At 40.0% G+C, this 12,609-nt stretch overlaps 1 protein-coding gene and 1 non-coding gene across 5 annotated transcripts in view; both read left to right on the top strand.

Moving 5' to 3' along the window:
* Positions 1-5,531: 5,531 nt before the first annotated feature.
* On the top strand, positions 5,532-5,613 carry TRNAS-AGA (transfer RNA serine (anticodon AGA)). The gene has a single exon. It is a non-coding gene; the product is annotated as a tRNA-Ser (tRNA).
* Positions 5,614-5,811: 198 nt separating this feature from the next.
* Positions 5,812-12,609, top strand: part of CFAP418 (cilia and flagella associated protein 418) — a 30,485-nt gene continuing 23,687 nt past the window's right edge. For 3 of the 4 annotated variants that reach the window (XM_014728211.3, XM_070222375.1, XM_070222374.1), the window contains exons 1-2: positions 5,836-6,255; positions 10,835-10,922. In XM_014728211.3, coding sequence (XP_014583697.1) covers positions 6,098-6,255; positions 10,835-10,922 — 246 coding nt within the window. In that variant the 5' untranslated portion in view covers positions 5,836-6,097. Of the gene's footprint in view, positions 6,256-10,834; positions 10,923-12,609 lie in introns of all 4 variants that reach the window. The other variant, XM_001490155.5, reaches the window with a different exon arrangement.

Genomic DNA, 12,609 nt, shown 5'->3' with positions numbered 1-12,609 from the left:
GAATAGAAGTCGAGTTCAATCTAAAGGTAGGAGTCCATCACACAGGGGTTGATGGGACAGAAAGCAGTGTGGCATTTTGCTCACTGGATCCCAGATTTAGGCCATCCAGACCAATTCCAAATCTAACTATGATGAAGAAAAGCAAGCAAGTCTGGGTTGACTCAGGGACTTGTGGGGTTCATCCTGCAGGTGGGGTATTTCAGTACCCACAGCCAAGCAGGGCAAACAGGAACTGTCAGAGCAATCAGTGACATCCTGCCAATAAATGATAAATATCTTATAGAATCTGGCCACATGCAGTCTGAGATGATATCGGTTTCAGAAGAAAAAAACAAAAGGCCAGAAAATATGCTGCTCCTGCTATGGAAGGAATCTGTCCCTCCATTCACGGGCCAGGCACATGCCAGCACTGGGGGTGCAAAGGTGAGCCGAGGCCTGCCCCTCCCACAGTTCATAGTCTTCATCCCCTACAGCCTCTCCTAGAACTGAGACTTCCCTGCATGCTCAAGAAGACTCATTCTCCTTCAGAGAAGAACTTCTGTGGCTTGAACAGACCATTCCATGCCCATGTTAGTAAGAAAGGAGAATCGGAGAAAGGAAGAACTTACCATCTCTATACGCTTAGAACTCACGTGTCAGAGAAGCAACCTCATTGTTAGAATACAATGGGGATTCCCTGGCCCCCAAAAGTAGTATAGTAATAGGATTTCAATTTAGATGTTCTCAAAAGCCACATTTCTCCCTCCCTTCCTAGGCACTATAAGATAAACAAATATACATCAGTTACAGTCCCTGGCCTTCAGGAGCTTGTGTCCTCATGTAACACAAGGTCTAGACATAATCACTAAACTATAGAGCAGTGGGTACATTAGAGTGACACAGGCGATCAGAGATAAAGAACTTGAAGGGATAGGATATCTTTTTATTGATATGTCAAGCCAGGCATGAAAGGATTCCAAAATGTGGCAATCTGATGTTAAATTTATGTCATCAATCTTATGGCCACTAGAAATAGTCCTATCCAGAATAACCAGCAAGATAATGAAATAAGACCATGTAATGGTTGCAATGACAATCTCTTAAAAAACCAAAGAATTTCTAAATTGTTTCATTTCTCTAGCTTTGATTGTTTCATCTGTAAAATGAAAGGATTTTACACAAAAACACTAAAGTCCTTTCCAGCCCCAAGATGTTCCTTGGGCAGTTCATTGTAAGTGTGCTAGCTCTGTTGGCTTTATCCTTAGGGACTTCCATGAGCTTTTCACATAGGTGGAGAGCTTTTGGACTTTCAGAGACCAACAGGTATCTTTTTGTAAGGCCATAAAGATTGGCTGACATATGAAAATGTGACTGAGCAAACAGAGCAAAGTGGTCTACTTAAAACTCTGCGTTCCTCCCCAAGAGGCAATCAAGGGAAATAGAAAACTGATAGGCCCTAAACCTAAGTCCAGGCCTGAGATATTCTCAATTGCCTCCATCAGTTTGGTCCTTACTTTGCTTTCATTATAAGAGCTAGCTGAATTTCCTGCTCCCCTCCATAGTTCCACAACTAATCCTTTTTTCTTTTTCTTGAATCAGGTTTAACTTTCTGAAGGCTGTAAATCATAAAGCAAGAAATGATATGAAATAGGGAGGAGGGAAGAGGGAGCTATACTTACAGAACTGTAGAACTGAAAGGAACATTTTAATGTTAAGGCCTCAAAAAGAGGCTGGACTACTGACTCCTCAGAGGGTTGACTGGTTTGAGCCACATACATTGGCACTTGCCTCCTCAGGCTGATCTGTTTGTTGGTTGCCATGTGGACGGTGATAAAATATCCATCTGAGTGGGATAGAAAATTGTATTACACTCTTATAGCACATCTGTGAATATTGGCCTTTTGAACAAATAACCGTAGTTCACTAGGCCTCCGTGCTGTCAGAGGCTGCTTCCCAAATACCAACTTTGAACCTAGCCTTACCATAAAGACACATGAGGTCAATGAAAAATAGCATCCAAGAGGCCCCAAAGCCTGAGAAGATCTGGCAAAGAGTGACAGGTTTTATCCAGATTACTGAAGAGAAATGTACTGAGACTAGAAAGACTATGAAGGTACACGCCTTCAGAACGTGTCTGTGGATCAAAATCACCCGAACAGATTCTTGAGAGAGCCCCTGGCGGCTGTGTTAACCTTGGCATTGTTATCATTAAGAGCTATGCTCATTTCTGGCACCTAACATTGGACACATTGACAGCAACAGGGTGAAGAGGAAAGAATCTGTTTTGCAGTTAAAAAAAAAAAGACAGTTCTCAGATTTCTCAGGCCATTTGAAATCACGCCAGAGAAATACTTGATTTTAGCCTTCTTAAGCTCTCTGCGATGATGCCACAAGTGGTGTCCCCCACGTGTGATGATGTATATCAGGGCCAGAGTTTTCTCAAGATGTTCCAAGCCTGCAGGCTCCTGATCCTTTTTCAAATTACAAAGATGATAGTATTCCAGTGAGAGTTATGATTAGTCTAAACTCTCCACAGCTGTGAGAGATGAATGTACAAATTCCAATAAAGACTCTGCATGTTCTGGTCTGAATTTACCTACATGACATTGAGGCCTAACTCAGAGACCACTTTTTTAAAAAAAAAGAGCTGCCTCAGTGCTATTCCATTTCTTCCATAGCATCAGCTGCTGGGAGGCTGGCAACTGTTCTGGGAGGGTGCCTCCCCTCACACCGTTGTCACTGCCTTGTAGTGGATGTTTATTTAGAAGGTTTTTGATGTGTGGGGAGAGAAGCGGGTCCGGGAAAAATAAACCCAAGTACAAGGGAATTCAAAGAGGCCTTGCAATTCATTATTTCAACAGACAGGGGGATCGAAAAACACCTTGTAACTTAAGGGGTTGTCCTGGAGCTGTGCGGGACAGCGGAACCAGCTGTATCACGACCTCTAACTCATTTAGACTGGTGCTAGCAAGAAGGCAGGCTCCAAGCATTCTTCAGTTACTTGGAAAAGCCGACAGGGCTTTTTTGTACACCTTTTCTCTAAAATACTTCATTGGAATACTAAGTAAATGTAGTAATACACAGCATGCCCCTTTTACCATGTTTAATAATTGTATCATCTGAAGGCATTTGGCTATAATCCTTTATGAAACATCTGATGTTCAGCATGCTTTCTATTACTGGGAAAGACAGGGAACAAGGATTCATATCATTGTCTACACATATTAACCATTATAGAGATAATACATGATTCCTTACTTTGGAAACAAAAAAGAAAATACCAAATGAATATATAATATGGTTTTTAAAACACTATCTTCTAGGGGCTGGCCTGGCGGCATAGTAGTTAAGTTTGTGCACTCTGCTTCCATGGCCAGAGGTTTGCAGCTTTGGATCCTGGGTGTGGAGCTATGCACCACTCATTAAGCCATGCTGTGGCAGCATCCCACATACAAAGTAGAGGAAGATTGGCACAGATGTTAGCTCAGGGTCAATCTTCCTCACACACACACACAAATTTTTCTTCTAATATGATTTGCATGAATGTAGAATCTTCTAAAGCCATATATACATTCACCCTGTACATTTCCTCCCTTGTTTAGGGTCCACTGAAGCACACCCTGGTATCACTCCTGATATCTAGAGATTTTTAACAGTGCACTATCATTTTACAATTTATCACACAGCCATACATTTATGCCACACTTATGTGACATGTGGCATTTCCCCTTGTAGACTCTGAACTTGATTTTTCTCTCTCTAAGGCAAACTAGAAAGACAACACAACAAAAGTCAGAAGACCCAATGGAAAATTTAATGAGCTATAAACAAAATTCTCAAAACACCAACCTCTGGATGATCTACACATTATATTTTATTGAAATAGGGTGGGAGTGGAGGAAGAAGAGAACAAGCTCCCATTTTTTTCTAATATTCATGCAAACCAAACACACAACTAGAAGCATTTCCTCTTTTATCTTTTCATAGTCCTTCATGCAAATCTTTTAAATCCTAATAGATTCTTGCAACTACCGGTACATACCACCTCAGATTTCATCTTTTCTAGAGAAAAATCAAATCATTAATTTAAGACTGTTAAACTTAATGGCAACTATGCATAACTCCCCCTGGAACTTCGTTGCAAAGGCAACTTCAATATCAACTGCCTGTTTCTTATCTTTCTGCTGGAGGTCAGTATCAAGTACAATTGCCCAGCAAGGAAACAGGGTTGGGGGGACGACAACGACGTCGCGGGAGGTGGGGAGGGGGGCGGCCTGATTGGGAAATCATACAATATACCAGGATTCTAATAGCTAAAACAAAGCTATGGGGAAAATAATCAAAGCAGCTAAGAGGATTGTTTCCTTGCTGGGAATATTCAAGGTTGGTCTGATGGTAAGATTAGCAGTGCGCTGATAAATGTTCAACAACCAGCTCTTAGGGAGAAAAAGCCATGTTTTGTAGCATTTGCGGTTTCCCTCGTGTAAATACACCCACCAAGGCTAATTTCAAGCTACCCAAGTGACCTCCCTGAATGTGAAGTTAAGCAGAGATTCACAGTAGCAACCCATTGTATAGTATTTCACATACAATAGATGTAAATAACCTCAACAGCATAAATTACAGTAAAACGTAGTCAAATAACTAAACTGTGGTGAATTTTTAGTTACTTTTGTTTTTAATACAGTTAATTTAAGTTTGTCTAATTTAATTTTTAATAATGGTTGGGTTTAACAACTGGCTCCCAAAATTCATGAAAATTTAAAGGTGGGCTCTGGTGAGCAGGTACCATTCGCTCCAGCACACCACAACACGGTGCTCTTCGGGGACATTGAAGATATTTTGAATAAACAACAAACCAAATAAATAAAGCTACTAAATCATCTGGACCAAACTATTTCCAGAGTTTCCAAGGGTGCCAACCTCTTTTCTACCCCACTTTAGAAATACGCAAAGTTCAGGTTTCACCATGCATAGCATTTATAGGAATACTATTTCATGATAATACCTTCCATTTGTATCACGCATTACACTTTTCAAAGTAGCGCTTTTATGGCACGGTGGGACAGTCTGACCCTGCACAGTGAATTTAAATCGATGAGTAATCGGATTTTAGTTCCTAGTGAGTGAAAAAAGAGTCTCAGGAGCCATCTGTCCAAGAGAGAGGTGGAGAGGTGGAGCTGGAAACCAGGCAAGGAAGCCCAGAGGCTGGTCAGCCTCCCCAACATTCCAGGTTCCCTCCTGGAAGTGGCTCCATCACTGTACAAGTAGGTGTACAGTAGTTCCTCGCTTCCCTCCCTCTCTCCTGTTTTCTGATTAACTTTCGAGTTTTGACGAGAACTCAGTTTTTCCTGATGGGAAAAAAAGGGTTTGACGGGATATGCTCTGAGTCCTTCAAAAACCTAAAATTATTAGCGCCATAGCATTCAAATACTCTCTCATGACAGAATAACTTTGTAATGTTTTTCTCCCGATCCAAACATACGTGTTACTGTAGTAGACACTTAAGTGCAGACTCTACATAGATTTTGCTGCCAAAACTAACAGCAGGAGTAGTCGTGGCCGAGTGGTTAAGGCGATGGACTAGAAATCCATTGGGGTCTCCCCGCGCAGGTTCGAATCCTGCCGACTACGGAAAGCTACAGTTTTGCTACCAGTACGCACATTTGTTTTCGTTTTGGAAGGGTCTCCTTAAGTTCTTTGCAGGTTATTTAAGGAATTTATAAAGCTTTGGAATACAACGCGGACCCCAGTGGGGCCGGAAGAAGAGTGGATGAGGGAGCTAGCGAGTCTTGTGACTGTGGTTACAAGGTAGGGCCAGGAGGGGGAGATAGGACAAAACACGCCAGACAACCTAGAACGAAGAACAAAGCGTCGCGAGGTCGCGCAGGAAAGGACACCTCCGACCTCCGGTCCACGGGGACAGTTCTGCCACCCAGCCTCGCGGACCCACCGGTGGTCTTGCGCGAGAGCGACAGCGCCAAGATCCCGCGGGCTCCTGGGGCAGCCTCCGGACAGCGCGCGCATGCGCAGGGGCGACGAATGCGAGGGCGCGCGCTGCGGGTCCTTGCGTTGCTCCTGGTAACCGCCCAGCCCAGCCGCGACGTGACGATTCAAGATGGCGAAAGACCTGGAAGAGCTGTTGGATGAGGTCGAGTCCAAGTTTTGCAGACCAGACCCACTGAGACTGGGCATGGTTGAGCTGCCCAAAGGCTGCAGCGGCGGCGGCATCCTCAGCAACGACCGGAACCGAGCCGAGGCGAAAGAGACTCTCAGGTTAACGGGCGGGAGGGGTGGGCTGCTCTGGGATAGCCTGCTCTGGGCCCTAATGCCTCTCCCCCGCCCCGGGACCCAAAGGAACGTTCCCCCGCCTACGATCTCCACTTCCTCTCACTGTCCGGGCCCAGACCCTCAATTCCCCGCCCGCGGGGCAGGGCACATCACATGTTCCTGCCCACTAGGATCCTGGCATCTCTTACCAAGGCCCCACTCCGCCCCCCGCAAGACGGGGAGAGCTGGCCCCGCCGGTGCCCCGCCTCTGAGAGCCCGCGGCCTCGCCCTGACAGAGCCCAGGGGTTCTGATGGGGGCAGGGGGTGCGGCTTAGGCGTCCTCTTCTGAGCCTCGAAGGGGCTGCTCTGACCCGGGCCTCCGTCTACCTGAGCAGGTCTCATTCCCTCTGTGAGGTGTCCGCACAGAGAACCCCATCGTATTGCCTCAGACCCCATTCCCCAGGCAGAGTAATCCTTAGGCCAGTTGTTGGAGAAAACGATTCCATGCTATTCTCTCATCATTAGCTGATTCTTTTTTATTAGCTAAGAGAATTGGATGAGATTAGATTTATGATAAAAAGGTTAATTATTAGCGAACACTGACTATATTAGTCCAGCCACTTTCCTTCTCCCCATGGTCTCCAGGTCAAGATCCCAGGGGATCTCTGGCATCCAAATTGAAATTTGAGGAGGTTTCTTGAGTCTTTTAGTTTCTGATCCGAAAAACTACCTTTGAAATTTGTCATTTTTCTTCTGTGTAGTCTTAAATTAATAAGACTTCCTTCTTGGTTTCATCATCCACTCAATCCCAAAAGAACAAAATTTTTGCATCAGGATGAGTATAGTCCTTCATAGTGATGACTTGGGAGCCTCTGCAGTAACTCTTCCTGGAATCTGTTGGAAGTGCTTGTGGAATTACACAGAGGCAGCTTTGGATCAAACCAAGAAAGTCATTCTTGTTAATTTATGGCTGCATCTGGGGGTTTTGTTTCATTTTGTTTTGGTGTGCATGTGTGTGATTTCCCAGAAGTATTACCCAACTCCATTACTACTCAGTTTACCACACTTACCTCTAATGACATTTGTTTGTAAAAATTCACCCGCAGAAGATAAAAACATTGAAAAGATTCTAAAGTTCAGAAACAGAAGTTCTAAAAATAAGTTGATTACTGGGCAGCATTCTAAATAAATATAGGGGCAACTAAAGTGACTAATTTGAATGGGCTAACGCTCATTTGACTGAAAGTTTATGCAAATATCACTTAATAATTTGTATATTATTGTCTTATATGCTGGGCGTCCTTATATACTCATTCCCAGCACATCCACCATCCTTATCCCACAGCAATGTTGCCTTCCAATTTCTTTTGTTATTTTTATTTGTTTCCTTGGGGGATGGAGAAAATTTATCAAAGAGCCTTCCAGAGCCTGTTCATCTTAGGAAAACTAATGTGCAAAGAGTAGGATGTCTTGGAGCAGGCTGCTCAAAATGGAAGGGGCTGCTAAGATGGATCCTCTCCAGGCACAGGTCCTTTTATGCCTCTCTCTGTATCCTGTTATTGTACTACTAAAGTCCACCTATAATGCTTCTAGCACCCCATCCTGTCTTACTACATCAGATTTTCTAGTAATACATTTATAAAAGTTGTAGCAAACCAGTGCTGTTGTCGTTCACATGTTAAAACTTTTCATTTGGCAATGTAGTTGTAAAGGTAAATTATGCAAAAAACAGCAACAGAGGTCCTAAACCTAATACTAAATACAGTCCCTATCTAGTATATAATGTCAAAGATTAAAATTTTGCCTTGAGCTAAAATTGATATTTAAAAGTTAGGAACTGATTTATGTTATGAATTTGTTCCTAGGAGACCACCTGCTTATTGTATAGCCATATAGCTTGTATCTCTTTTTCTTGTAAGAGTTAAAATACTGAAATTGTCCATTAAAGTGATAGCTCTGCAAATAATAAAATAAATGATCATGCTACATCTGGATACCAGGAACAACTGCTAATATAAGTGGTCAGAACACGTGCAATTTGTTGAAGTGTTCAAAATGATAAAGAGAAATATATTAGTTTAAAAGAAAAACTGATGTGGGTTTAGTAGAACTGCGGTAGGAATAATGTGATTCAGGATGATACGGGTGGGAATATTTACAGGTATCGTAACCTCCTAGATAATAGCTATAATAATAACCAACATTTATTGAGTCCTTTCTATATGCTGAGTGCTTTATGTGTGTTATTTCATTTAATGTCTGCAACCCCATGAGGTAAATACTGTTATTGCCCCATTACCCTGACGAAACCCAAGACTTAGAAAAATAGTTACTTTCCTGAGGTCATATTTCCAAGTCTGCAAGGACGTTGTAGATCTAGCTTTAAGCTTTTATATATACCTTTCACATTTAATTGAGAGTTTCAAGTGTTTATATATCTTTTGTCTGTATACCTTTTGTATTTCACAGAAACTATATCTTTAGTCAAAATTAGAATGGAAGAAGCAAAGTTAGGGAGGGAACCAATGAATGCTTATTAATCTTTGATTAAGGTTATTGTATTATAGCATCAAAAGACCAAAAAAGAAAGTATTACACTGTCCTTTAAAATTTGTATGAGTCTCAGTGAAATTATGGCATTTTTTTTCCATTTCTATAGCAAAGCATAGACAAGTGTAGGCATCATGAAATTGTGTGATCTAGTAACAGACCAGAATCTCATGTCTGTTTGGAACTGACCGTTTAGATCCCAAAGAGTACTGATTAGGCTGGTAAAGTTTGAATGCATCTGATTCTTGAAATTGTGAAATTCCATGAGAAAGGAGAAAGGAGAACTCCATGATATACCACAGGAGAACCCATGTGGTATATCATGAAAACCACAGGAAGAGAGAATTTCAAGAGGATGCGTTAGCAACCTGCTGTCATAAAAGAAATTGAAGGAATCGGTACCCAACAGTGTCAGATACTCCTGAAAGACTAAAGAGGATTGAACTGAAAAAGGCCATTCAGTGTAGTGATTTGGGCAGCTGTGACCTTTGAAAGAAGAGTTTCAATATAGTTGAGGGACATAGAGGCCAGAGATAGAATATTATACCTGGAAGAAGTTTAAATAATTGTCTAGATCTCATTTTTCAAATAAAATATCTGAGGTTCAGAGAGGTTAAATAATTTAAACTGGGTCAATAATTCTCAACCAGTAATGATTTTCCCACTTGAGGGGATTTGGCAATCTCTTGACATTTTTGATTATCACAACTGGGGAAGAATTTGCTACTGGCATCTAGTGGGTAGAAGTCAGGGATGCTATAAAACATCCTAGAATGCACACAGCCCTTGCCACACACACACCCCCCAAAGAATTATCTGGCCCAAAATGTCAGTAGTTCCAAGGTTGAAAAACCTTCATCTAGGTCACTAACTGATGCTAAATCCAATCTGCTTGTAAGGAAGTAGAAATAGTGGATATTGACTACTCTTCAGTAATGAGTAAGAGAGAGTGGCTTTTTGGAGTGTTTCTTTGAAGAGGGAAACCTTGAGCATACTTGTAAGTCAAGGGAAGAAGCCAGCATAGAGTGGAAGACATTAAGGATAAAATTTAGAGAGGGAACAACTGGACTAGGCAAAGCATGGAGATAGATGGACTCAGACATTCAGTATTATGCAACAGTCTCTGGATTTTCTTACATCAGGTTAATTGTCTTACTCCACACAGTAATGAAGAGGGACTCTATTCCTGATATTAGGAATTTTCAGAGTAAATACATTTCTAAAATTAGAGAGTTTGTCTAAAAAACCTATCTTCTAAAACAAGTAACTTAATGGTCCAGTGAAGTTATGAAGTTGATGTACAGCATCTGTAACATATAAATTCTAAAGAGAGTTCATCTTGTTTAGTGTTAGGTGTACAGGCTGACCTAGGTTGAATTCCAAGCCTCTCTTCCTGCTATTTTTATGACCTTGGGTGAGTTTCTGAATCTCTCAGTCACTGTTTCTTCATCTGTATAGTAAGAATTCAGTAAATGTTACTACTAAATAGAAGTTCCATGCCGTAACAGTTTGTATCAATAATCGTGTGATGGCTTTATCTGCAGAAGGTAAAGAAGTAATTGAGATATTTGGTCAAGCAGATATGGCTCTTTTTTATTGGTCATTAGATTATATAACCTTTGGCTCCTCAGTAAAGAGAGATGATTATCTGACTTAAAATATAACCCTTAGGGAAAAAATTAGACTCGTTAAAATTGTTTGTTTGTAATTCTCAGGTTCTACTTATACATATTTTGTATTCTTTAAGTAAGTGGTTGATGTAATTTAGAAAAGTGCATGCCCAGTTTTCTTGTGACTATAATGTATAGCTTTAAATGTCTTATTTTAAGCATGTAAAAGTACGTATGTAAATTTGTACCTGAGAAACTGCTTTGTCTCACCATGTCTCACTACTATAGGCTATGCCCACAGTAGGAAAAAAATGAATTAATATCACATAATGTCCTTAACTCTCATAATGGACCTTATTTAAATAAAATTCTTCTCATACTGACTGACTTTGTTTGCACTTAATCTTAAGCTGCTTTTTTTTCAGATCAACAGAAACATGTAAGAAAGAAGATGATCTTGACAGTCTTATTAATGAAATATTTGAAGAGCCCAACTTTGACAGAAAATCCTTTGTAAGTCAAGTATTATAAATGTACAATAATTCTTTTATTATTTCAAGACGTATAAAATAGTGTGACAGCATCTAGAATGCACAAATATCTAAAGTCCTTTGAATTCTGAGAAATTAAATTATTTAAAGAAATTATTCCACTTAGAGTTACAGAAGAAATAAAATATTAGAAACTCTCAATATCTGTTTTTCTGTTGATTTCTCAGCAAGAATGAGAAATTAGAAAAGCTGTTAGAGCATAAGTCAACTCACAGATGAAGCTGTTTGTATTTGTACGGAGACTCTAAGAACACTCTTCTAAAAGACTGAAAACAAACAGCTTTCATTATAGGAATATGCTTAGCATCTCAGATGCAAGGCCGTTGCTGTTATCCTATGAGCCAATGAGTAAACTGTTAATGTTTTAATTTTTTAAATGTTTATGTATCTATATCATCTTTATAAAAAGCTCATAAAGTAACAGGCATCTACATATTTATCACCCATACTGAACATATCTGAACGTTTTGCCATGTTTGCTTCTCGGGATTTTTTTTAAAGAAATAAAAATTGTAGATATAGTTTAGGATTTGATAGTTAAGAATTCTCCAAATCCTACTCTACTGCCTTCCTTCCAAGAAGTAACCACTATCCTTTCCATCCATACTTTTATTACATATGTATATAACTATAAACAATTTTAACTGATGTATAATAGTCCATTGTGTAACTCTGCCTCCGTTTGTTTATGCACTTCCCTGGTGATGGACATTTAGTTTATGCCTAGTTGTTTGCTCTTACAAACAGTGCTTCATCAGGTATCTTTACATGTCTTCTTTTATCCCTGTATGAGAGTTTCTCTAGGCTGTATAAACCCTAGGAGAGGAATTGCTAGGTCATAAAGTATGCTCATCTTCAACTTTTCTACCTGTTGCCAAAGTGTTTTCCAAAGTGACTATGTCATTTATATTCTTCTCACCAGCAGTGTATGAAAATTTATATACTTTAATTTTTACCAGTTTGGTGAGTGCAAAATATATTTCTTAGATTTAAAAGAAAGAGACAAAATGGAAGTCTAAATTACAAGGACCACAAAGAAAAAAATCTGAAAAATAGATATATTATGAAAGAGGTTTTTGTTTAAAGGTAGAGAAGATTAAAGCAAGACAGTAGACTGAAAATGATTCGGCAGTTGTAAAGTTAAGGATATGGATATAGGACACTTACATTTTTGTTAACCAGACTGAAAATCAAATGATCAGTATGGATCATAAGATCTGTGTTAATCTAAGTTTAACATTTCAATTCATGTGAGGTAAATTAATAAGCTGATGGCCTGGTTGATTCACATGTCAACACAATAGCAATGGTGTTGAATACTCTGCAAACAGAATGCATCATAAATGCCGAATAGCAATGCTAATGTAATTAATAGTAGGGAAAAAACTGCATGATGTTATTATTCATTGATCATCTGAGCAGTTCGTTGTTTATTAAGTACTACAGGCTGCATATCTGTATGTGAGGCACTATCTCTTCAGTTCAAGGCATTTCAGAAGGAAATACTTCTCTGGTTTGCTGTGAGGTATATAATATGAAATAAAAGTAGCTCTTAAAATCATGAAAAAATAAACTTTTATGCCCTTCTTCTGTGTGCTCCATTTTTTTTAGTTATTATATCCAGTTTTCCAGGTTGCCGGGGAGAAAGC

This window comes from Equus caballus, chromosome 9 (genome assembly GCF_041296265.1).
Source record: "Equus caballus isolate H_3958 breed thoroughbred chromosome 9, TB-T2T, whole genome shotgun sequence".
Taxonomy (NCBI): domain Eukaryota; kingdom Metazoa; phylum Chordata; class Mammalia; order Perissodactyla; family Equidae; genus Equus; species Equus caballus.
The sequence above is the reverse complement of the archived record's forward strand: the minus strand, read 5'-3'. Positions and strand labels throughout refer to the sequence as shown.